The following is a 27,315-nucleotide window of genomic DNA, read 5'->3' on the forward strand; positions in this document are numbered from 1 at the left end:
AAAACTAAGTAAATTACATCTAGCATATGCCCTTGATCCAGTTCTCTGGTCACCCATTCAAAAAATTAAATCAGATTAATTTGGTACAGTTTACATTTAGTAAAAACATGTTGCCTTGGATTCTGTAACCCATTTGATTCTAGAAATTTCACTATCCTTTCTTTCAGTAACGCTTCCATTATTTTTCCAATAACCGCTTACCAGCCTGTAGTTTCTCGCTTAATCTCTGTGACCACTTTTGTGAATAGGGACCAGAATAGGGACCACATATGCTCCTCCAATCCCCAGGAACCAATCCCGTCTCCAAAGATTTGTTGAACAAATCTTTAATATGATCTTCCAGAACCTCTCTGAGCTCCCTTAAAATCCTGGTATGGATCCCATCCGGCCCATTGCTTTGTCCACCTTCAATTTTTCAAGTTATTTGCAAACACTTTCTTCCGTGAATGGCACAGTATCTACTCCATTCTTGTGTGTAACTTTTCCAGACAATCTTGGTCCTTTTCCAGGATCATCTTCTGTGAACATAGAACAGAAGTATTTGTTTAGCATGCTTGCTTTTTCCTCATCACTCTCCACATATCAATACATATCATCTTTTAGTCTTGCTATTCCATTTTTCATATTACTCTTTTTACTAATATATCTGAAAAAATTTTGTCTCCCTTTATTACATTTCTAGCCATTTGCTCTTCCGCTTGTGCTTTTGCTAGATGTATCTCTCTCTGGCTTCTTTAAGTTTCACCTGGTAGTCCTTTCCGTACTCCTCTTTTTGAGTTTTTTGTGTATTTCACGATCGCCAACTCTTTTGCCTTTATTTTCTGTGCCACTAGTTTAGAGAACTATTATCGATTTTCTTTTTCTTCTTGATTTTATTTATTTTCCTCACATAAAAGTCAGTAGATATTTTTATTGCTCCTTTCAGCTTAGACCACTGTTTCCCCACTTACATAGTAACATAGTAGATGACGGCAGATAAAGACCCGAATGGTCCATCCAGTCTGCCCAACCTGATTCAATTTAAATTTTTTTTTTTTAATAAAATTTTTTCTTCTTAGCTATTTCTGGGCAAGAATCCAAAGCTTTACCCGGTACTGTGCTTGGGTTCCAACTGCCGAAATCTCTGTTAAGACTTACTCCAGCCCATCTACATCCTCCCAGCCTTTGAAGCCCTCCCCTGCCCATCCTCCACCAAACGGCCATACACAGACACAGACCGTGCAAGTCTGCCCAGTAACTGGCCTAGTTCAATATTTAATATTATTTTCTGATTCTAAATCTTCTGTGTTCATCCCATGCTTCTTTGAACTCAGTCACAGTTTTACTCTCCACCACCTCTCTCGGGAGCGCATTCCAGGCATCCACTACCCTCTCCGTAAAGTAGAATTTCCTAACATTGCCCCTGAATCTACCACCCCTCAACCTCAAATTATGTCCTCTGGTTTTACCATTTTCCTTTCTCTGAAAAAGATTTTGTTCTACGTTAATACCCTTCAAGCATTTGAACGTCTGAATCATATCTCCCCTGTCTCTCCTTTCCTCTAGGGTATACATATTCAGGGCTTCCAGTCTCTCCTCATACGTCTTCTGGCGCAAGCCTCCTATCATTTTCGTCGCCCTCCTCTGGACCGCCTCAAGTCTTCTTACGTCTTTCGCCAGATACGGTCTCCAAAACTGAACACAATACTCCAAGTGGGGCCTCACCAATGACCTGTACAGGGGCATCAACACCTTCTTCCTTCTACTGAATACGTCTCTCTTTATACAGCCCAGCATCCTTCTGGCAGCAGCCACTGCCTTGTCACACTGTTTTTTCGCCTTTAGACCTTCGGACACTATAACCCCAAGGTCCCTCTCCCCGTCCGTGCATATCAGCTTCTCTCCTCCCAGCATATACAGTTCCTTCCTATTATTAATCCCCAAATGCATTACTCTGCATTTCTTTGCATTGAATTTTAGTTACCAGGCATTAGACCATTCTTCTAATTTTTGCAGATCCTTTTTCATATTTTCCACTCCCTCTTCGATGTCTACTCTGTTACAAATCTTGGTATCATCTGCAAAAAGGAACACTTTTCCTTCTAACCCTTCAGCAATGTCACTCACAAACATATTGAACAGGATTGGCCCCAGCACCGAACCCTGAGGGACTCCACTAGTCACCTTTCCTTCCTTCGAGCGACTTCCATTAATCACCACCCTCTGGCGTCTGTCCGACAGTCAGTTTCTGACCCAGTTCACCACTTTGGGTCCTAACTTCAGCCCTTCAAGTTTGTTCAATAGCCTCCTATGAGGAACTGTATCAAAGGCTTTGCTGAAATCCAAGTAAATTACATCTAGCATATGTCCTCGATCCAGCTCTCTGGTCACCCAATCAAAAAATTCAATCAAGTTCGTTTGGCACGATTTACCTTTTGTGAAGCCATGTTGCCTCGGATCCTGTAACCCATTAGATTCAAGGAAGTACACTATCCTTTCTTTCAGCAACACTTCCATTATTTTTCCAACAACTGAAGTGAGGCTCACCGGCCTGTAGTTTCCTGCTTCATCCCTGTGACCACTTTTATGAATAGGGACCACATCCGCTCTCCTTCAATCCCCAGGAATCACTCCCGTCTCCAGAGATTTGTTGAACAAGTCTTTAATAGGACTCGCCAGAACCTCTCTGAGTTCCCTTAGTATCCTGGGATGGATCCCGTTTGGTCCCATCGCTTTGTCCACCTTCAGTTTTTCAAGTTGCTCATAAGCACCCTCCTCCGTGAACGGCGCAGAATCTACTCCATTTTCTCATGTACCTTTGCCAGACAATCTCGGTCCTTCTCCAGGATTTTCTTCTGTGAACACAGAACAGAAGTATTTGTTTAGCACATTTGCTTTCTCCTCATCACTCTCCACATATTTGTTCCCAGCATCTTTTAGCCTAGCAATTCCATTTTTTATCTTCCTCCTTTCACTAATATATCAGAAAAATTTTTTATCTCCCTTTTTTACATTTTTAGCCATTTGTTCTTCCGCCTGTGCCTTCGCAAAACGCATCTCTCTCTTGGCTTCTTTCAGTTTCACCCTGTAGTCCTTTCTGCTCTCCTCGGGTTTTTTTATATTTCATGAACGCCAACTCTTTCGCCTTTATTTTCTCAGCCACTAGGTTGGAGAACCATATCGGCTTCCTTTTTCTCTTGTTTTTATTGATTTTCTTCCCATATGTCCTCTCATCCTAACAGCTCTTTCTTCAGGTACGGTCCCATTTTACTAAAGTCATTTGAAATCTAGGACTTTGAGTTATGTATGGCCGCCCTCCACATTAGCTGTTATATAAAACCAAACCATTTGATGATCGTTATTTCCCAGGTTGACACCCACTCGAACATTAGAGATATTTTCCCCATTTGTGAGGACCAGATCTAGTATGCTTTTTCCCTCACGATCACAGACAAGAAAACTTTGTTTAAGGAATGGAAAAGGTCAAAAACGGACGAAAATTGGAATAAGCGCAAACAACATCAATGCAGGTGCCATAAGGCAGTAAAAGGGGCCAGAAGAGACTATGAGGAAAAAATAACCAAGGAAGCAATAAACTTCAAGCTATCTTTCGATATATCAAGGGGATATGACCCGCGAAGGAAGCAATAGGACCGTTGGATGACCATGGAATGAAGGGAGTGCTAAAGGAGGACAAAGCAATCGCTGACAAACTGAACACATTTTTTGTGTCTGTATTTACCGAAGAGGATATACATAGCATACCAGAACCCATCAGGCCATATGCTGGAAATGAAGACGGGAAACTGACAGGGTTGACGGTCAGTCTAGAAGAGGTATGCAGGCAGATAGATATGCTTAAGAGCGATAAATCTCCAGGACCAGATGGCATCCATCCGAGGGTCATCAAGGAACTGAAAGAAACTATAGCTGAACTGCTTCAACTAGTAGCCAACCTGTTTGTCAAATTGGGAAAAATTCCAGAGGACTGGAAGGTGGCGAATGTTACACTGATCTTCAAAAAAGGTTCAAGGGAGGAGCCGGGAAACTATAGGCCAGTGAGTCTGGCCTCTGTACCGGGAAAGATGGTAGAGGCGCTGATAAAGGACCGCATCATTTATCACCTTGACGAACACGGGCTGATAGGACCAGCCAGCATGGTTTCAGCAAAGGCAGATCTTGTTTGATGAACTTGCTGCATTTCTTCGAGTGAGTAAACAGGCAGATAGACAAGGGCGACCCAGTCGACATTGTATATCTGGATTTTCAGAAGGCGCTCAACAAGGTTCCACATGAACGATTACTTCGTAAAATTGCAAGCCATGGAATCGAGAGTGAAATACTCATGTGGATTAAAAACTGGCTGGCGCATAGGAAACAGAGAGTGGAGGTAAATGGATAATACTCTGCCTGGACCCGTGCTCTTCAACATCTTTAAAAACGATCTGGTCATTGGTACGACGAAGGCAAACGTTAAAGGCGCTCACCTTAGCAAGAGCGCTTTTGCGAAGGGCCTCGAGAAGGGACATGCCACCGTTAAGGAGAGCAGTAGGAGACCAAAGCAAGCACAGAGGACACACAACCAGGCAGACATAGCAGGTACAGAGGACACACAACCAGCCGGACACAGCAGCTACAGAAGACACACAACCAGCCGGACACAGCAGATACAGAGGACACACAACCAGGCGGACACAGGAGCTACAGAGAACACAAAGCCAGGCGGACACAGCTGGTACAGAGGACACACAACCAGGCGGACACAGCAGGTACAGAGGACACACAACCAGGCGGACACAGCAAGTACAGAGGATATACAACCAGGCGGACACAGCAGCTACAGAGGACACACAACCAGGCGGATACAGAGGACACAGCAGGCGCAGCGGACACACAGCCAGGCAGGCACAGAGGACACAGGTGCTGAGGAGACACAGCCAGGCAGACACAGCAGGTACAGAGGAGAACACGCCCAGGCAGATGTGAGGAAGAAGGATTCCACTTTGTGTGCAACTGGACGACGTTCTGGAGTAAGAGCAAGCTATTCAGGAAGGATGGACTCCACCTCAGCAAAGATGGAACGAGGCTACTTGCAAGCAACATCAAGAGGGAAGTTGAAATGTTTTTAGACTAGGAAGAAGGGGAAAGCCGACAGTCGACCAAGAGAGAAAGTCGATGGTTCAGGAACTGGTATACCCGAAGGATACTGTGCAGGGAGATAGAGGGAAAGACTCACTGGATTACAGGCAAGACAGATCGAAAGGGATGCAAGGGAGAAGGAAATGCAAGAAGGGAACAGGCCGCAAACTCAAGTGTATGTACATGAACGCAAGGAGCCTTAGTACTAAGATGGGTGAATTAGAAGCTATGGCACAAAAAAATAACGTTGACAGCATCAGCATTATGGAAACATGGTGGACTGAGGAAAATGTCTGGGACACTGTGCTACCGGGATACAAACTATACTGCAGAGACACAGTGGTTCAAAAAGGTGGGGGCATTGCCATATACGTCAAAGAGGGAATTGAATCTACTGGAGAGAACAAGCCACAACTGACTGATAAGTTTAGAGTCTTTATGGGTCAAAATTCCGGGAACAAATGGACTGGAAACGAAGATCGGCATCTACTACCAACCCCCAAGGCAGTCAGAAGAAATTGATGGAGAAATGACGGACGAGATTAAACACAACTGCAGGGCCGGATTTTCCTAACTAGGCTTCAGCCTAGGGCCTGAAGATCTGTGTCACATTTTTTATAAAGGTTAGTACCAATATCAACATGTTTCATTTAACATATTGATATATATCACAGTAATGATGTATTTTATTATCTCTCATGTAATTTACAAACTTAAAAATGGGAGGTGAAAGGGCCTCATAAGTGGAATAGCCTAGGGCCTCTTTTCATCTAAATCCGGCCCTGCGCAACTGTAAGGGAGGCAACGCAGTTATCATGGATGACTTCAACCATCCGAGGATAGACTGGAACCTAGGTACATCAGACTGCACTATGGAGACCAAGTTCCTGGATGCTGTAGGCGATTGCTTCCTGGAACAACTTGTCAAGGAAAATACAAGAGGAATTCTGGACTTAATTCTAAATGGACTGCGAAGACCAGCACAAGATGCAGAAGGGACGCTGGGAAACTGCAATCACAATATGATCTGCTTCGATCTAGGTGGGGAGGCGAAATATTGGTCCAGAATGACAGCCATGGCACTGAACTTCCTAAAAGGGAATTACGAAGGGATGAGACTCATGGTGGGGAAGAAGATTAAGATGAGGATAAGCACTGTAAAAACGCTAAAGCATGCTTGGTTCCTTTTTAAGAACACAGTCACCAAGGCACAAAATCTATATATATCGCATATCAACAAGGGATCCAAGAGGAAAAAGAACAAAGGATCGGCGTGGCTCACTGTAGAGGTGAAGGAAGCGATCAGAGAGAAGAAAACTTTGTTTAAGGAATGGAAAAGGTCAAAGATGGACGAAAACTGGAATAAACACAAACAACATCAATGCAGATGCCATAAGAAACTACAAGGAAAAAATAGCCAAGGAGGCAAAAAACTTCAAGCTGTTCTTTCAATATATAAAGGGGAAACGACCCGCGAAGGAAGCGGTGGGACCGTTGGATGACCAAAGAATAAAGGGAATGTTAAAGGAGGACAAAGCAATCGCCGACAAACTGAACACATTTTTTGCGTCTGTATTTACCGAAGAGGATATACACAGCATACCAGAACCCATCAGGCTATATGCTGGAAACGAAGATGGGAAACTGGCAGGGTTGATGGTCAGTTTAGAGGAGGTATGTAGGCAGAGTGATAGGTTTAAGAGCGATAAATCCTCGGGACCAGATGGCATCCATCCGAGGGTCATCAGGGAACTGAAAGGGACTATAGCTGAACTGCTTCAACTAATAGCCAATCTGTTGATCAAATTAGGAAAGATTTTGGAAGACTGGAAGGTGGCGAATGTTACGCCAATTTTCAAAAAATGTTCGAAGGGAGATCCGGGAAACTACAGACCAGTGAGTCTGACCTTGGTACTGGGAAAGATGGTAAAGTCACTGATAAAGGACCGCATCATTTATCACCTTGATGGACATGGTCTGATGAGGACCAGCCAGCACGGTTTCAGCAAAGGCAGATCTTGTTTGATGGACTAGCTGCACGTCTTCAAGGGAGTAAAGTTTCAAGGTTCAAGTTTATTAAAAGATTTTTTATACTGCTTATTCAAATTTCTAGGCGGTGTACAATAATAATAAAAAAAGAGATGTCTTAAAAGGATCAAAACAGTTGGAGTTAAAATATTAAACAAAACCATGTTAGGTTAGTAGATATATACAAAAACATATATACTAATTGCACACAATTAGGAAAAAAGGGTAGAACTACACTATTTGAAAAAGGCACACTTAAGGATAAAACAGTAGGTAAGGGTAATAGCTATGGTTGTTTTAGTCCTAAAAAGGACAGTTTTATCTAAAAGCATCTTCAAATAAGAATGTTTTTAGTTTTGCTTTAAATTGCTTTATCGTGGATTCGATTCGTAAGTGATTGGGGAGCGAATTCCAAAGAGAGGGTGCAGTGACAGCGAAGTTGTTAGATCTCAACGTGTTAATTAGTTTTAATGATGGTATAACGAGGAGATTTTGTGATGTAGAACAAAGAGATTTAGTGGGATAATAAGGAATTAGAAGTCTATCAATGAACTCTGGTTGATTATTTGTGCGAGTTGTAAAAGTTAATAATAGAATTTTGTAATTAATTCTATGTTCGGGCAGCCAATGTGGGTTGAATAGAAGAGGAGAAACATGGTCATATTTCTTTGCGCCATAAATGATCTTGATAGCAGTATTTTGCACTATCTGAAGGCGTCTTTCCTTTTTTGTAATGCCCTTATAAAGGGCATTACAATAATGTATACAAGAAATTACCAAAGAATGGATTAGTGTATTCAGGGAAGCTGGGTCTAATAGTTTGGAAAGGGAACGTATCATTCTAAGGCGGTGGAAGCATTTCTGGACCACTGTACTAATATGATTGTGATAGGAGAATTTACAGTCAAAAGTGACTCCTAGTAACTTTAAAGTGGGCACGACTTTAACTGGGAGGGATTCATATTGCAAGGGGTCCTGAAGATAGACAAGGGCGACCCGGTCGACATTGTATACCTGGATTTTCAGAAGGCGTTTGACAAGGTTCCACATGAACGACTACTTTGGAAAATTGTGAGCCTTGGAATCGAGGGTGAAATACTCACGTGGATTAAAAACTGGCTAGAACATAGGAAACAGAGAGTGGGGGTAAATGGACAATACTCGGACTGGAAGAGCATCACCAGTGGGGTGCTGCAGGGCATTCTGGAAGGGTTCCAGGATTGGAAAAATCTTAAAAATCAATATAGCTTGCTTGTCCTATGTTTTCAAGTGGACTTCCTGGGACACCAGGCCGCTCTGTGGTATAAATTAATATCGGGATTTTTGAAAAAGAAACCTAAGACTGGCCTTCGTGACAGAGAGACATGAAGATTAGATATAGCCTCCCAAATTTGACTCCATATTATAATAACATAGTAGATGACGGCAGATAAAGACCCAAATGGTCTATACAGTCTGCCCAACCTGATTCAATTTACATTTTTTCTTCTTAGCTATTTCTGGGCAAGAATCCAAAGCTCTACCCGGTACTTTGCTTGGGTTCCAACTACCGAAATCTGCGTCAAAACCTACTCCAGTCCATCTACACTCTCCCAGCCATTCAAGCCCTCTTCAGCCATTCAAGCCCTCTCCCCCAAACGGCCATATACAGACACAGATCGCCAAGTTTTGTGAAATCATGAGAAGTTATTGTTTTAGGATGAAGGATTAGGGCATTGAACCTAGTAGACTGAGAGAAACTAATGAGAAAATGATCAGTCCAAGGGAGTTGTGTGCAAGCCGTAACTTGAAACCGATCTTTGAGTGGTGATGGAACAAGAACCATGTCTAGAATGTGCCCTGCTATATGAGTGGGAGAGTTTACCAATGGGCTAAGGTTTGAACAGGATATTGAACAGGATCGGCCCCAGCACCGAACCCTGAGGGACTCCATTACTCACCTTTCCTTCCTCCGAGCGACTTCCATTAACCACCACCTTCTGGCGTCTGTCTGACAGCCAGTTTCTAACCCAGTTCACCACTTTGGGTCTTAACTTCAGCCCTTCAAGTTTGTTCAACAGCCTCCTATGAGGAGCTGTATCAAAGGCTTTGCTGAAATCTAAGTTTCTAACCCAGTTCACCACTTTGGGTCCTAACTTCAGCCCTTCAAGTTTGTTCAACAGCCTCTTATGAGGAGCTGTATCAAAGGTTTTGCTGAAATCTAAGTAAATTACATCTAGCATATATCCTCGATCCAGCTCTCCGGTCACCCAATCAAAAAATTTAATCAGGTTCGTTTGGCAAGATTTACCTTTTGTAAAGCCATGTTGCCTCGTATCCTGTAACCCATTAGATTCAAGGAAATACATTGTCCTTTCTTTCAGCAACACTACCATTATTTTTCCAACAACCGAAGTGAGGCTTATAAGCCTGTAGTTTCCTGCTTCATCCCTGTGACCACTTTTGTGAATAGGGACCACATCCGCTCTCCTCCAATCCCCAGGAACCACTCCCGTCTCCAGAGATTTGTTGAACAAGTCTTTAATAGGACTCGCCAGAACCTCTCTGAGCTCCCTTAGTATCCTGGAATGAATCCTGTCTGTTCCCATCGCTTTGTCCACCTTCAGTTTTTCAAGTTGCTCATAAACACTCTTCTCCGTGAACGGCGCAGAATCTACTCCATTTTCTCATGTAACTTTGCCAGACAATCTTGGTCCTTCTCCAGGATTTTCTTCTGTGAACACAGAACAGAAGTATTAGCACATTTGCTTTTTCCTCATCACTCGCCACATATTCGTACCCAGCATCTTTTAGTTTAGCAATTCCATTTTTCATCTTCCTCCTTTTCACTAATATATCTGAAAAAAAATTTTGTCTCCCTTTTTTACATTTTTAGCCATTTGTTCTTCCACCTGTGCTTTTGCCAGATGTATCTCTCTCTTAGCTTCTTTTCAGTTTTACCCTGTAGTCCTTTCTGCACTCCTCTTTTTGGGTTTTTTAATATTTCACGAACGTCAACTCTTTCGCCTTTATTTTCTCCGCCACTAGTTTGGAGAACCATATCGGCTTCATTTTTCTCTTTTTAAAATTTATTTTCTTCACATAAAGGTCCGTAGTCATTTTTATCGCTCCTTTCAGCTTAGACCACTGTCTTTCCACTTCTCTTATGTCCTCCCATCCTAACAGCTCTTTCTATTTTGTCACCTCTCTTATTTAACATTTTTCTTTCTCCATTAATCACCATCTGCCAATCATTAGGCTTTACATCATTTTCATATGCAGATGATATTCAGCTTCTCCACCCTTTTGATCCGGAAAATGATGAAATTATGGCAATCAATAAAAAACTGGACTCGATAAAAAATTGGCTAAGCTCAAATAAACTAGCATTAAACATACAAATAACCAAAACCATGTTCTTCACTTGGAAAAAAGACTTAACGCCAAGGACTTCTTTTGTCCTCGATAATATTCCTCTAGAGTCAGTTCCTATGTTAAAAATTTTAGGAGTTATTGTCGATGTTAACCTATCATTCCACAATCACATTAGTCAAATAGTTAAATCATGTTTCTATAAACGACGTCTGATACGCTCAATCTCTACATTTCTAGACCCTAAATCCATTAATATACTAATTCATTCTATGATTATAGCCAAAATTGATTATTTCAACTCCCTTTTAATTAATATAACACAAAAAGAAAAAAGAAGGCTTCAGATAATTCAAAATACGGCAATAAAACTTATTCACAAAGCGAAAAAATACGACCATGTTACACCTTTATTGATCAACTCCCATTGACTTCCTATTAGCCACCATATTACCTTTAAGGTATTATTCCTAGTATTTAAAATACTAATCTTTAATGAACCTCAATTTATAACAAGAATGATTATTCCTCAGTAATACCCCCTGTTCTCTTCGGTCGACATCTCTAAACCTATTAGCAGTCCCTTCCCTGAAAATTGTGGGCACAAGAAGAAGTGATATGTTCTCGGTCATGGCTCCACAATTGTGGAATTCATTGCCACACTATATCAGAAAAGAAAAAGATCTAATCTCCTTTAAACAACTTTTAAAAACTTTTTTGTTTAAAGATGCTTTTAACATTTAAATTCTGACACATGATAACTTATTCCAGAATTTTATATTTTCCCCTTCCTTGCGTTCTTTCCCTTTTATGTTTTTTTTCACTCTAAAAGGATTTGTAACTTTACCCCCCTACCCTCCTATATCATGTTTGTCTTTAATCTGAATGTCAGATGCAACCTGTTAGTCGTCATAATTGTGAGTTTTTTAATTTTGTTTTAAAAAGTTGTTAGTCCTCTAATTTGTTGTTTTTTATAAAGCTGTTCATCGCTTAGTAAATTTTATAAGCGATTCATCAAATGTTAATAAAAACTTGAACTTAAACTTGAAACTTCAGGTACTCTCCCATTTAATTAAAGTTCGTACGTTTGAAATCTAGGACTTTAAGTATCATGCAGCCGTTTTCCACTTTAGCCGTTATATCAAACCAAACTGTTTGATGATAGCTACTTCCCAGGTGAGTACCCACTCGAACATTAGAGATACTCTCTCCATTTGTGAGGACCAGATCCAATATCGCTTTTTCCCTCAAGGGTTCCGTCACCATTTGTCTGAACAGAGCCTCTTGAAATGCATCCACAATCTCTCTATTTCTTTCCGATTCCACAGACGGAACATTCCAGTTTGCAACCGGCAGGTTGAAATCTCCCAACAGCAGCACCTCCTCTTTCCTTCCAAACTTTTGGATATCCAGAATCGGATCCTTAGCAATTTGCTGCAATTGAATCAGAGGTCTATAGATTATACCCACTTAGATAGAAGTTCCATCTTCTCTTTTCAGAGCGATCCATATCGCTTCTTCCTCTCCCCAAGTCCCTTGCATTTCGGTCGCTTGGATATTGATCTTTACATAGAGAGCTGCTCCTCCACCTTTTTGACCATCTCTGTCCTTCCTAAAAAGATTATATGCCGGTATGTTTGCATCCCATCTATGTGATTGGCTGAACCACGTCTCTGTGATAGCGGCAATATCTAGATCTGCCTCTAATATCAGGGCTTGCAGATCATGAACTTTGTTGCTTAGACTGCGAGCATTTGTGGTCATCACTTTCCAGCTATTTCTCAGCGGTAATCTCCTTTTTTATATAGATTTTTGTTTCATTTCACTTTCCGTTGCAATGCTAAGAAGTGAGTTGGTGATATTGTTTACGTTGCAATCTTTACTACCATCACATCTTTTCTTTTGCCATGGGTGGTCTGTATAATTATTCTTCATACATAAACCACCCCCCACCTTCTAGTTTAAATGCCTAGAAACATATTGTCTAAATTTTTCCGCAAGGTTTCTTTTTTCTGCTGTAGTAATATGTAGCCCATCAGTGCAATATAGCTTCTTTCCACGTATTTCCCCATCCTCCTATGTACCTGAAGCCTTCTTGATGACACTAGGCTTTGAACCATCTATTAAAGTCCTCTGTGTTTTTTACTCTTTGCTCTCCCTTTCCATATGCAGGCAGTATTTCAGAAAAAGCTAAAGTCTTTACAAAAGGTTTCAAGCCTTCACCAAGCTCCCGAAAAGTTTTCTGTGCTGCAAGTGTGGAGTTGTTGGCCAGGTCATTTGTTCCCAGATGGATAACAACATCAGTGTTAAAATCCTTAGTTTCTTCCTTAATTATAGTCTATATTTGCCTGGATCTCCTGGTAGCTGAGGATCCTAGAAAACATTTCACTACTTTGGTCTTCTCACCTTGTGTTCCAAGGTAATGCCTCTGATGATGGAATCCCCCAACAGTAATAGTTTTCTGTTTTTGGCTTTTTTATTAGTGCTTAGGGTGCGTTTGTTCTCTTGAGTTACCTTAATTGGTTCCAGTCCTACCTCCCTTCTGTTTTCTTGAGTATCACAGTGCATTAGTGGAGCTAAGTAATTCTGTAGAGATAATATTTGCGAAAGTGGATGTTTCTGTGTTACATGTTGCAGTCTTCCTGAGCCTACTGTGACCCATGTATTCCTGGGCTGTTTTATTCTTTGAGGTAGAGGTATGATTTTGGTTGGTATGATTTTGTTGTTGGTATGAGTTGGTATGATTTTGTGGAGTGATGGAAGCTGCTTTAATTGTATTCAATTCCTGTTTAAGTTTGCAGAGCTCCTCCTTAATACTAGCAAGTTGAAGACAGATGGGGCAAGCCTTAAGCCTCAAAATAGTGTGTCTTGAAATTAAAGCACCACAGTGATTGCATAGAATAAAGGTCATATTGATTGGTTTTGAAGTGACTTGATTTGAGTAGTCCTGATTATTTGGGTCTCTATATATGAGCAGTGATCCCTGGGGTGAGTGGGAGTATAAGTCTTACCCTTATGCCTATGAAGAGGAAGAGGAAATAAGATTTAACATAGGAAAGAGAAGGGTTGGTTTATTTATTTATTTATTTTTTAAGTAAGAAACAGGGAGGAGGATAAGAGAAATTAAGCAGATATAATGCTGAAAAACAGTGAAAAGAGCAGATTATGAAATTCTGAGTAACTTAGCTTTTAGAAGTTCACAGTGCAAACTTGTTCAAAGCACTGTCCCAAAGATAATGCAGTTAACCTCAGAGCCCTTCCCTTCTAAACCTAATCAGCAGACACAATGGCTGAAAACTAGTAGGTCAAAAATTCAGGCTCTATACCAGATCAGTGGCTACCCCAAAACACAGGATTTTAAACAACAATGCAGGCTCAATACCAGATCAGTGGCTACCCCAAAGCACAGGTTTTTAAACAGAAATGCAGGCTCTATACGAGTTCAGTGGCTACCCTAAAACACAGGATATTAAAGACTTCAGACTTCTATAGGGGCAAAAACCCAGTGCTGAGACCCTCTGCAGAGGAAATAGTACCTGTACTTGCAGTAGAAATCTTCAGGATTTGTGTTCGTTCCAGTCTCCCCTCCGGCTGCAATGCTGGCCAAAAACTCTCCTCCTGCCTCTTCACAGGGCTAGATCCCACGCCTTGCTGGGTCATCTGGGTCACCGATTCAGGCCTTGCGTCTGCAGCTTCTCCACCACTCCAGCTGCTCCCACCACCTCAGGACGAGCCGGAGGACTCCGCTCCTCCAGGGTTAAGCTCACACCCTCGAGGGAGGGCTCCTGCACTTCAGCGAGCGCGTTCCCTCCTGCCAATGCTTCCTACGACTGCTGCATTCGAGGGACATGCTGCACAAAGGAGTCCATCGGCCCGGTCTGAGATGTAAATTCATCGGAGAATACCCGGGCTTAATATTTCCTATTCACCATATAGGTAGGCAATTTTTTCAATATAGATCGCATCGGTGTCTCCCTCCATCCTTCAAGCTGCCATCTTAGTTGAGCTCCGCCTGCCTATCCTCAAGATTAAGTTTTCAGCTCGGTAATCTTCTTTTTGTTAGAAGACATAGGATTCGGTATGTGCAAACTTTTGATTTATCTGTTTGCTTCCTTAGACATTACTGATCTCCGTCACGAGTCTTCCTCTCTTGTCATTTGGATGGGAGCAGGCAAAAAGGAAAAAAGCCTTTCTCCTTAACCTCTTAGGATCTTTATAGGATAGTATTCATTGCACATAGCAGGTTGTTTCCTGGATACTCTCTAAGTTACCATTTTTTTTTTTCTCACGAGTTACAGAGCAGAACAGAAATGTAATTTGTTTCCGGGAAGTTCCCTGTGCCCATTCTTCTCTTTTGTTTCAGTGGAGTTCGATTGTTTTGGTATTAACTCAAGAAAAAGCTATTCTCCACTGCTGAAGGGGAGAAGTTGAAAATTTTTGAGTGACATCCTTCTGCAAAGTTCACAACTAGAGGACAGCAGTTTCAGTACAGAATTCTGTCTTCTAACAAAAAGAAGATTACCAGGATAAGAACCTGACTCTCCATTTTGCTCTACCTTTATGTGATGACTGGCTGACCTGGCTGTTCATATTGCTGCCCTCAAACAAGTTGGCTACAAATAAAATTTGTGTGGGGAAAGACCCTTTCTGCACCCTGGGCAAATCTATGCAAATTCTGCTTTGTTCAGTTGTGCATAATTCCTTCTGGACTAGTACATATGTAATGTTTATTGGAAAAGGCACCTGTACATATTTATTTACCCCCCACCCCCTCCTTTAACTACACCATGATAGTGGTTATTAGCATAGGGAGCCACGCTGAATGCTTTGCGCTGCTCCCGATGTTCATAAACTTCCTATTAATGTCAGGAGCAACGCCGAGAATGCAGCGTGGCTCCCTTCGCTAATAACCGTTATCGCAGTTTAGTAAATGGGGGAGGGGGTTATTTATTTATTTATTTTTTATAGTCCATCCTCCCCAAAGAGCTCAGAATGAGTTAATTTACATTCATAGTGTTACAATGCACTTCTCCAAATTTGCGGGTTTAGGACTCGCGACTTTGGTTATTTGCGAATTTCTAAACCCTGACCCACCCCCACCTCCCATACCTCTCCACATTGTACCCAGTGGCCTAGCAGTGAAACAGGGCAAGAACGATCTTCCTATGTTCCTGCCCCATGCTGTGACCCGCAATTATAAGTTGTAAAGGCACAGAGCCATTAAAACTTATGAGTTCCTTTTCTCCTTTTAAATGGCCAACTCTGACTCACCCCGCCTCCCTCCTGCCTCCCAGACCTCTCCACACCTTACCTGGTGGTCTAGCGGTGAAGCAAGGCAGGAACGATATTCCTATGCTCCTGCCCAGTGCAGAGTCATCAACAAAAATGACTGCCATAAGTTCCCACTGTAATCTCGTGAGACCTCGGGAACTCATGACAGCCATTATTGTTGATGGCTCTGCACGGGGCAGGAGCGTAGGAAGATCTCTCCTGCCCCGCTTCACTGCTAGACCACCAGGTAAAGTGTAGAGAGGTCTGGGAGGCGGGGGTGGGTCAGAGTTGGCCCTAAAAGTTATTTGCGTACTGGCTCTGCCCCTAAACCCCGCGAATATGGAGGGAGAAGTGTAAACAACTTATATAAATTAAATTACAGTATATCATTACTTACTTACTGATGCTACAAAGTATATACTGTCTAAAAGGTGGGATTTGTATCTGTATTGAAAAGTAGGCAAAGTTATCCCAGGATAAGAAGGCAGCATATTCTCACAGATGGGTGACATCATCCATGGAGCCCGGTATGGACAGGGCTGGCCATGAAGCTGTAATGTTAAATGGCATAGATGCCCTTTCAATCTATATCGGTACCGACTCAGCTTGCATATAGCTTATGGAGGCCTTACGGTACTGGATCTCACTCTGTTATAAGTCGAGATCTGTCTATGCTTGGTACTGGTTCGTATTTTTCAGTACTGTCTTTTATTGAGGTTTTATGGTTTTGGATCTTGCTCTCTCTGTCATAAGTTGAGATCCATTAATGCTCGGTACCGTCTTTTATTGATGCTTTATAGTACCGGATCTTGCTCTGTGTCATAAGTCGAGATCCTCGATGCTTGGTACTGGTTATTATTTCTTGGTACCATCTTTTTTTCTCTGCATCATTGTAGCAGTACTAAATAATGGAAGACTCTATTGGTACCATTTCTTCAAATGTTCCTTAGTACAATTCCCATTTGCTCATCGCAGTCCTTCTTCCAGCTCCAACCTTCATCAATAGTTGCTGTAGCAGAGGAATCCACTATTTTCTTATATATATGTAGAGCATTGCCAACTGGATCATGTCTTCTTCCGCTGTTTAACTTGCTGCAGCTCCTTTGCCTTTCTTCTACAGGATGTTGGTTTGGATTAGCCTTTGGCCTCAGTATTCAATATTCATTTTCCCTGAGCCTGAGTTCTCTGTGGCTGGATTCTTCAGACTCCATCTGATCTATCTCCTGGCTCCATGTCTCTGACCTTCATATCAATATCCAGGATTGCCTAGTGCATATTCCATATTCTAGTACATCGCCTAGTGCATGTTCTGTAGAATTTGGTGACAAAGTGGAGAAGATTCCGCAAATGCTTACTTGTCACCAGCAGAGCATATCCACCATCAATCTTATTCTCAGCAGGATCTCAACATCCAGATTCTTAGCAGGATTGACCAGGTTATTCACACACATTCCAGTGCCACTTGTGCGTAATCTTTTGGACATTCCTCTGCTCCTTCAAACAACCTTCCAAGAGAGTTGTCTTTAAATTCTCAACAGACTTTCCTTTTCTTCAGGAAATTAAATTTCTTATAAAACTCATCGTCATAGAGCCAGTACCTCCTTGTCAAAAAAAACTGAGGTTTTACTCAACATACTTCATAATCCCAAAGAAGACGGGAGACCTTTTATCCGATTCTTGATCTTAAAGCTCTCAACAAATTTTGGTCAAGCAGAAGTTTTGCATGCTATCTCTAAGGGCTTTATGCACACTTCTAGACAAAGATGAGTGGCTGTGCTCTCTAGACCAGTGTTTTTCAACCGCTGTTCCGCGGCACACTAGTGTGCCGCGAGATGTTGCCTGGTGTGCCGCAGGGCCGCCATCAGGGCAGTACTACCAGTCCTGCATTCAGGGGCCCGGAGCTGACAGGGAGCCCGAGGCAGGGGCGCCAGTAGCTCGCCAAGGCAAAGTGAGTCGATCACCCAGGACTCACTTTGTCTTGGCGATCTAATCTATCGAGCCGATAAGTCTTCTTCTCCCCGACGTCAATTCTGCAGTCGGAGAGGAAGTTCGGGCCAGCCAATCGCTGCCTGGCTGGGCGGAACTTCCTCTCCGATTGCAGAATTGACGTCAGGGAGAGCATGCGTCGGCGTCGGCTTTGGGGCCTGTTATCCATTGGTGGGTCCTGTTCCCTGATGCCAGCGGCAGTGGCAGTGGCTTGGGGAACGGCAGGGAGAAAGAAAGAAAGGGGGCAGGCAGGGAAACAGAAGGAAAGAAGAGAAACAGAAAAAAAGAAAGAAAGGTCAGGGAGAGAGGAAGAAAAAGTTGGGGGAGGGAATGAGGTGTGGAGGAGAGAAAGCATACAGGCTGATAGAAGGGAAGAAAGATTGGATGCACAGTCAGAAGAAGAAAGTGCAACCAGAAATCACCAGACAAGGTAGGAAAAATGATTTTATTTTAAATTTAGCAAAGTGGAGGCAGTATTACCACAGTTTTCAAAGGAATTTGCCCAAATAACTTAATAGTTAACTGGGTAAATTCCCAGAGATGAAAACTTCCCTTCACTTACTATGCACAGTTCTGAATTTATATCTGCTGTCTATATTTTACAATATGGTCACCTTTTACTAAACCGCAATAGTGGTTTTTAGCGCAGGGAGCCTATGAGCGTCAAGAGCAGCGCTGGGCATTCAGCGCAGCTCCCTGCGCTAAAAACTGCTATTGTGGTTTAATAAAAAGGATAGAGGGTATATTTGTCTATTTTTGTATGCTATAAAAACCAAATACAGAGAGAGACTGAGAGCTGTTGACGAAGAGCTACGTTTGTGTCTTTCTTCGATTCCAGCCAGAATATCAGCTTTGTGTTCAGCCAAACAGGCCCAGGTTTCGCACTGAATAAAGTATTTTATAATTTTTCACTATTCTGTTTACTTAATATTTCATAATAAAGTAATTATAAAATACTTTCTTTGTGTTTATTTGATTCCTATTCAAGAGAATTACTTTATATATAGTCAATATAGGCACAGAGTTAAATTTTTTAACATTTTCTAATGGTGGTGTGCCTCGTGATTTTTTTCATGAAACAAGTGTGCCTTTGCCCAAAAAAGGTTGAAAAACACTGCTCTAGACCTCAGAGGTGTATACACACATCCCTGTACATCCAGCCCACAGAAAGCTCCTTCACTTTCGTGTCGGACATCACCATCTTCAGCACAAGGTGCTACTCTTCAGCCTAGCTTCCTCCCTCACATGGATTCTGTTCATGGATGATTGGGTAATCAAGCTGCATCAACTCATGCAGTCCAGACAGCTAAGCAGGCGACCATAACTCTTCTGGAACTTCTGGGATTTGAAATAAATTACCAAAGCTATCATCTTCAACCGTCTCAAATCTTGGAATTTATAGGAGCGGTACTCAATGCCACTCTCTGGAGGGATGCTGATGCCTCTGCACCCAGAGGTTGTGAAATCAAATTCTAGTGCTGTTCCTTGTGATCCTGGGCAAGTCACAATCAAATCCCTGTGCTGCTCCTTATGACTCTGGGCAAGTCACTTGCTTGCCCCAGCAGAGACAGGTCACATTGCTTTAATTTGGCAATCACATGTCTACTCTTTTAAAAAGTTCAGCGTCTTTTAACAAGCCCTCACCGGCCTCCCGTGGCTCAAACACTGCCTCCTCGGACATGTCGAGCTCATGCAGAGAGCTTGCTCTCTGAGGCTGTGGGGGTGGTGCTCTTATGTCGGGGCTCAAGGTGGCGTCAAGCCCAGGGAGATCAACCTCGGCGTCACTCCCTGCCGGCGTCTCCAGTGGGCAAAGTCCCTACAAAACTGGTTCCCATTGCAGACACCGCAAAAGTTCATTGATGGAGCCGATTGAAGGTACTACTGGGCATTGGGAGTCACTACCGATGCTCTTTACAGCATAGTTATAGGAAATTCTCACCTTTGAAGAACTCCAAAGAGATTTGAACCAGCTAGAGAAATGGGCAGAAAAGTGGAAGATGAAGTTTAATATAGAGAAATGCAAAGTGATGCACCTGGGAAGGAAAAGCAAGGAACATGAATATAAAATGTTAGGTGTGACATTGGGCAAGAGCGAACAAGAAAGGGATCTGGGGATACTGATTGACAGGACCCTGAAGCCGTCGGCGCAGTGTGCATTGGCGAAGAAAGCAAATAGGATGTTGGGCATGATAAAGAAGGGAATCACGAGTAGATCGGCAGACGTCATAATGCCGCTTTACAGAGCAATGGTCAGACCACATCTGGAGTACTGTGTCCAGCACTGGTCTCCCTACCTAAAGAAGGAAGATGGGAAGATGGTAGAAGCACTAATCAAGGATAGTATAGTGCAACATTTGGATAATCATGATCTGATGAGAGCCAGTCAACACGGCTTTAGGAAGGGGAAGTCATGTCTGACGAACTTGCTACAATTTTTTGAGAAGGTGAACAAACACATCGATATAGGAGACCTGGTGGACATAATATACTTGGACTTTCAGAAAGCATTCGACAAAGTCCCACACGCAAGGCTTATGAGAAAACTAGAATGCCATGGAATAGAGGGGGACATCCTAAGATGGATAGGTAGATGGCTGAAGAACAGATTGCAGAGGGTAAGCATAAATGGGAAGTTCTTGGACTGGGAAAAGGTGACAAGCAGTGTGCCCCAGGGCTCGGTTCTTGGGCCCATTTTGTTCAATATCTTCATAAATGACCTGGAAGAGGAAACAACAAGTAATATAATCAAGTTTGCAGATGACACAAAACTATGCCTGACAGTTGGGTCACTAAGGGACATTGAAGAACTCCAAAGCGATTTGAACCAGCTAGAGAAATGGGCGGAAAAGTGGCAGATGAAGTTTAATATAGAGAAATGCAAAGTGATGCACCTGGGAAGGAAAAACAAGGAACATGAATATAAAATGTTAGGTATGACATTGGGCAAGAGCGAACAAGAAAGGGATCTGTGGATACTGATTGACAGGACCCTGAAGCCGTCGGCGCAGTGTGCATCAGCGGCGAAGAAGGCAAACAGGATGTTGGGCATGAAAGAAGGGAATTGCGAGTAGATCGGCAGACGTCATAATGCCGCTTTACAGAGCAATGGTCATACCACACCTGGAGTACTGTGTCCAGCACTGGTCTCCCTACCTAAAGAAGGATGTGACCCTGCTGGAGAGGGTGCAGAGGCGAGCTACGAAGCTAGTAGAAGGTATGGAAAATTTGAGCTACAAAGAATGCCTCAGAAAACTGGGCTTATTCACCCTTGAGAAGAGAAGACTGCGAGGGGATATGATAGAGACTTATAAAATAATAAAAGGATTCGACAAAATAGAGCGAGAATCATCGTTATTCACGTTGTCAAATGTGAATCAGACAAGAGGTCATGGACTGAAGTTGAGAGGCGACAGGCTCAGGACAAATATGAGGAAGTTCTGTTTTACGCAGCGAGTGGTGGACGCTTGGCATGCTCTCCCGGAGGAGGTTGTGACAGAGACCACCATTCTGGGTTTCAAGGGCAAGTTGGATGCACACCTTCTTGCAAATCACATTGATGGATAATGGTAAACAGGTCTTCATCGGGGAACACCTGGCTTGGCCTCCGCGTGTGTGGACTGGGAAGGACCAAAAGGTCTGATTCGGTGAAGGCGTTTCTTATGTTCTTAATCTACCTTTCTATACAAGTGTTTAATGCTTGATATGTATTTGTGAAAATTATTTAAAAAAAAAAAATAAGAGTTCAGCAAGACAGGTGATGTGTCTCTTGGGATGCATACCATCCACAGTTCATGTGAACCCCTTCGTCTATCTCCATCTTAGACCAGCTCAATGGAATCTAGCGTCTCAATGGTCTCAGGCCACAAATCCACTATCCCACTAAATCGAATAAATAAATAATAATAACAGTTTATATACTGCAGGACTGTGAAGTTCTATGCAGTTTACAATAATTAGAAGATGTTACAGATTGAATGGATTTAACAATGTTCTGCCGGTTAACATTGATTGAAAGATGCTACAAGTTGAGTGGATTTAACAAAGTTAGAAACTATTGATTAACAACTCGGGATCAGTTATTGTGGGATGAGGTTAGTTGCCTAAGTACTTTAGGAACAGATAAGTTTTTATGTGTTTCCTAAATTCCCCATAAACAGTAGATGTAAGCAATTGTTCTAGATATTTACCCCATAATGCTGCCTGGTGTGAGAGGAGATGTTGATGATGTCTTTTGAATTTACAACCTCTAACCGGAGGGGAGACAAAATTTGAATGTGAACTTCTCTTATGTCTGTTGGCTGAGAAAGAGAAAAGGTCAGTTATGTATTTAGGGGCTAAACCAAATAGTACCTTGTAACAGAAACAACCAAACTTGAACTTCACACGTGCCTCCGACAGCAGCCAATGCAGAAGTCGGTAGGAAGGTGTAACATGGTCGAACTTCTTCAACCCGAGGATCAGTTAATCTCTCCACTGGTGGTTACAGCCAGCAAATCTATCCAGGGGTTTGCTGTTTCATGTACCTCCACACCAATGAGTACTCACATTGCCATGTATGCTTGGGAGGCTCACCTAGACAGTCTGCAAACTCAAGAAGTCTGGTCCTCTTGAGAGAGAGCACTACACATCAACCTGCTTGAGCTCTAGGCGATATGCAGGGCTCTCAGAACATTTCAGGATTGTCTTCTCAAACCAGGTCCTCCTTGTCAGAACAGACAATCAAGTAGCAATGTATTATATCAACAAACAGGGAGATATGGGGTTTCTTCTTCTGTGTTAAGAAGACCTTCACATCTGGAAATGGGCAATTTCATAAAATATTTTCCTCAAAGCAGTATATGTGCAAGAGAAGTAGAATGCTCTGGCCGACAGGCGCAGCAGATTTCATCAGCCACACAAGTGGACTCTCATATCCAAGGTCTTGCGCCACATCTTCTCAATTTGGGGGACTCCTTAGATAGACCTGTTTGCGTCTCCCCACAATCACAATTTACTTCAATCTTGCACCAGACAGTTCTCCCCACATTGCCTGGAAGCAGGTTCATTTCTTCTGGATTGGTCACACAAGTTCCTTTATTCATTTCTGCCAGTCCCTCTTATTCTAAAGACATTATTCAAACTCAAGGGAGAACCAGCCACCATGATTCTCATAGCTCATCGGTGACCTAGACAACCTTGGTTCTCCCTACTGCTTCAGCTGAGTGTCAGAGATCCAATTCCATTACAGATCTTTCCATCTCTGCTCACTCAGATGTAGAGACTGCAGGCTGGATGTAAAAGAGAATCTTGATTCTAATAACTTTAATCTCTCTGCCCCAGTTGAAGCCATTATAGCTGCTTCCAGAAAACCTTCTATTCACCAACTCTTATCGATTTCAACTGGACACGTTTTACCACATGGTGTTATCTCCATCACTTAGATCCTATGACATCCTCCATTCCTTCAGTGTTGGACTACTTTCTGCACCTTTTCAACTCTGAGCATAAAACCACTTTTGTCAGAGTTCACCTAAGTGCTTTTAATGCATACCATGCCCCTTTCAATAATAAACCTCTAGCTCAGGGGTGGGCAACTCCGGTCCTCGAGGGCTGGAATCCATTCAGGTTTTCAGGATTTCCCCAGTGAATATGCATGAGATTTATTTGCATGCACTGCTTTCAATGCATATTCATTGGAAAAATCCTGAAAACCTGACTGGATTCTGGCCCTCGAGGACTAGAGTTGTCCACCCCTGCTCTGGCTACTCATTCACTAATTTCCAGTTTTATGTAAGGACTCTTGAACTCAAAACCTCCACTCAAACCACCTTCAGTTGTTTGGGATCTGAATGTAGTTCTCAATATTCTGATGAAGCCTCTATTTCAATCTTTTGCAACTACTCTCATCTTAACTATCTCACTTGGAAAGTTGTCTTCTTGATCTGTGTCACCTGAGCTTGATGAGTGAGTGAACTTCAAGCACTAGTTTGTGATCACCTTTTACAGTATTTCATCACGATAAGGTGGTCCTCAGAACTCATCCTAAATTCCTTCCAAAAGTAGTCACAGAATTTCACCTTAATCCATTTTTTTTCCAAAGCCTCATTCGTATCCTGGGAAAACGGCTCTTCACACATTAGACTTTAAATGTGCCTTGGCTTACTATTTACAAACAACTAAGTCAAACAGATCTTCATCTCAACTGTTCATCTCTTTCGACACAGGTGTGTCTGTAACCAAACAAACTGTTTCCACATGGTTAGCGGCCTGCATTTCCTTTTGTTATGCTCAGGCTAGGTTTCCGCTCAAGGGATGTGTTATAGTACACAATGTCTGAGCTATGGCAGCATCAGTGGCCTTTTTTACATTCCATTCCCATTGAGGATATTTGTAAAGTAGCTACTTGGTCTTCAATTCACACATTTACATCTCACTACTGTCTGGAAAACTATTCCAGATGAGATGGTTGGTTCAGCCAAGCAGCGCTACAGAATTTATTTTCTATTTCAAGGTCAACTCTCCCTCCATCCCTTAAGCTAGGGAGTCCCATCTGTGAGAATATGCTGCCTGCTTGTCCTGGGATAAAGCGCAGATGTTATCCAGGGACAGCAGGCAGATATTCTCACAAGTCCGCCCACCTCCCCTAGTTGGCTTCTTCACTTGGGCATAGAACTGATGACCTTGTGAGCTGGCATTGGATAGGAAGGCACTCTTGCATACAGAGTGTAGGCAGTCTCAAAGCTTTGCTAAATGCTTAAAGTGACAGTACACTTTAGCACTATCCGTACTGGGCTCCATGGATGACATCAGCTATCTGTGAGAATATTTGCCTGCTGTCCCTAGATAACACCTGTTACAGGTAGCTATACTGAGGGTATATGTGCATTGTATGAAATAATGTTTTTATTTTCTAGAGAGCCTCCTTTCCATTTAACAAGACGAGGCTGGGGGGAATTTCCTGTCAGAGTACAAATCCATTTTAAGGACAGCCACAACAAGAGGATTGACATTATCCATAGACTGAAGGTAATAATGACAAACTGCAGTACAGGGCAGAGCTTAGTACAGTGTGGAGGTAAGGGTGTCAGAATGCTTATGCTTGTTTATTGGATTGACCTTTTCCTTATTTTAACCAGCTCTTTGATGTCTTATACTAGTTAATATTTTATACAGTCATGAAATTATTATTTTCTCTTAAAATTTGTAATTTTGCATGTGCAAGCGAGGTCCAAATTCCATGGCTGCTCCTTGTGATTTCACCAAGCTACTTAAAGTTCTGTTCATATAAACTTATTATAAGTCTCCTGTTAGTGTACATTTACACTTGTATGCACATTTTATAAAATGTGTGTACATTGTGACTGCCTTAACTCCACCCCTGTAAATATCTTCTGTAAATGTGCACACCGACTTGCATCACACATACTTTTAGGCATGTTCTAATTTTATAAGAGCTCAATATTTTAGGCATAAAGTGGTTTATAAAATCACCCTTTTAAAAAGTACCTTTTGAGGGGAAATAATTTTCCATTGGTCAATGTAGTAACGTGAATGAGGGCAGGCCTAGACTCAGACAGAGCAGAGCTACCCAGTGGGTTCAGGGCAACATAAAATAATACTTCATTAAAAATGCCAGGTTTGAGGGGTCCCGATGGTGTCACAGGAAAGGGATAAAACAACATTAACTAGTCTTTTGCAGCAAAGTATTACTGTGGACTAGAGAATGACATGGGGAAAAATTTTTCCCTGTCCCCACAGGAATTCAATTTCCCCATCCCTTCCAGTTTTGTCACTGTTCTGAAACTGCCCCATTCCTGTAAGTTCTGCCTTAACCACAAAAGCCTCAAACACTTATGATTTTAAAGTGTTTGAGGCTTGTGCAGATGAGGATAGAGCTTGCAGGAATGGGGCAGGGACAGGAAAAGAACTTGCCAGGATGGGAAAATGAGTTCCTGCGGGGATGGGGAAAAATTTATCCCCATGTCATTCTCTACTGTGGACCTGCTTGTGCCAAGGGATGCACTACAGTCTCTAGTCAACAATATACACTACTAGCCTGCCTCCAGCTGGGTGAAGAATATAATTCTTCAAAGTTCCCTTGTTAAACTTGGCCTACCTGGCTGTCATAGTTGTAGTTCAGTGACACGTGGTAAAAACATATAGATTGGCTTTCACTGCTTCTGGCAGGGGCCGCCTCAATCTAGCTGTGCCCTAAGCTTTTATACTTGTTGCACTATACCCTCCTGGCTCCACCCCTCCTGCATCACTGTCTCTGAGGGAGTGTCCTTAAGGGGATATGGCTGTGTTCTATAGACTCCCTCACAGTCAGGAAGGGAGATGCGTGATCAGGTCTGTGCATTCATTTGTTAAGTTTTGTGTCATCTACTTGCATATAAGATTTCTACCATCAGCCTCCTCAGTTTATAAACGTTAGATTACATCTTGCCTAATAATATCCTTGTATTTAATATTTTCTTTGTATTGTAATATTCTGTTAGGTAATATTTCTTCACTTTTGTATCTTTAACAAAATGTTTGTGAAAGGATTAAAAAGTTAAAAAGCATGGAATTGAGGTCTAAGTGCATGTTAGAACCTCCTCAAGTAGTCCCTGGATTTGGGAGGGGGGAAACAGCATCTACACTAAATAAATTATCTCAGATATACATAGTGTGACCATATGGCTCCAGAAAAAAGGGGACGGATTGAGACATCCGGGTTTTACTTCCATTGAAAGCAATGGAAGTAAGGAGAACAGATTGAGACATCTTGGTTGCTTTCAATGGAAGTAAAACCCGGATGTCTCAATCCGTCCCCTTTTTTCTGAAGCCATATGGTCACACTAGATATACACCAAACATCAGCTCTTGTGTTTAAGGAAACAGTGTTCATGTTGCTTGTGACTGTACATGTTTTACTTGGTCCTTCACTATTTAAGTCTTTTCTGTCTTGCTGATCTTACAAATTCCTCAAGAAGTGAAATGAAAGGTTTCTAAAAGCTGTAATACAACAGTAAACTAGAAAAGCTAAATGGTTATTGTGGTATGTAGACTATGCCAGCTAGGAGTGCCCCTAGAGCAGTGCACAAGTCTACTTCAGGCTCCACTCAAATTTCCCCTTTTAAAGCACAATTTCAGTCAATTGATGACTTACCTTCTTTGTCCTGTAGAGGGAGTGGGAGAGCAGGAGTGCAGGATTCCCATCCCCCACTGAAGCCTAGGGTGATTGACCGGAAACCATCTCCACCTGAGGGTTTGGGGCGGGGCTGCAGACTGCTATCCTTGAGAGCCAGGCTACTTGAGAATCAGAAGCAGCAGGAACTCAGGCAGGACAGGCCACAGCACTCAGGGCTGAGAGCTCTGAATGTCAGCCCAATTCCAGAGTCCATGGAGTTGATAGAGGCTGGTGAAGACATGCCTCTTGGTTTGCTGGAAGAACCTCATGACATGGAGCTGGAAGAACTGTATTTTTGATACTGTTTTTTTTTCCTTTTTGGAAGTTTGTTGTTTCCCTGGTGGGGGGGAAAGTGAACTGTTTTCAGTCCCACACAGTGGGGTTTGCCCCGCGTTCATGTGGTGGGATAA

General features: G+C 42.4%; 1 protein-coding gene across 9 annotated transcripts in view; it reads left to right on the forward strand.

Annotated features, from left to right (window-relative positions):
• Positions 1 to 27,315, forward strand: part of YEATS2 (YEATS domain containing 2) — a 1,675,245-nt gene that overhangs the window by 575,686 nt on the left and 1,072,244 nt on the right. For all 9 annotated transcript variants that reach the window (XM_033957686.1, XM_033957691.1, XM_033957693.1 and 6 more), the window contains one exon: positions 24,648 to 24,759. In XM_033957686.1, coding sequence (XP_033813577.1) covers positions 24,648 to 24,759 — 112 coding nt within the window. The remainder of the gene's footprint in view (positions 1 to 24,647; positions 24,760 to 27,315) is intronic.

Source organism: Geotrypetes seraphini, chromosome 9 (genome assembly GCF_902459505.1).
Source record: "Geotrypetes seraphini chromosome 9, aGeoSer1.1, whole genome shotgun sequence".
NCBI lineage: Eukaryota > Metazoa > Chordata > Amphibia > Gymnophiona > Dermophiidae > Geotrypetes > Geotrypetes seraphini.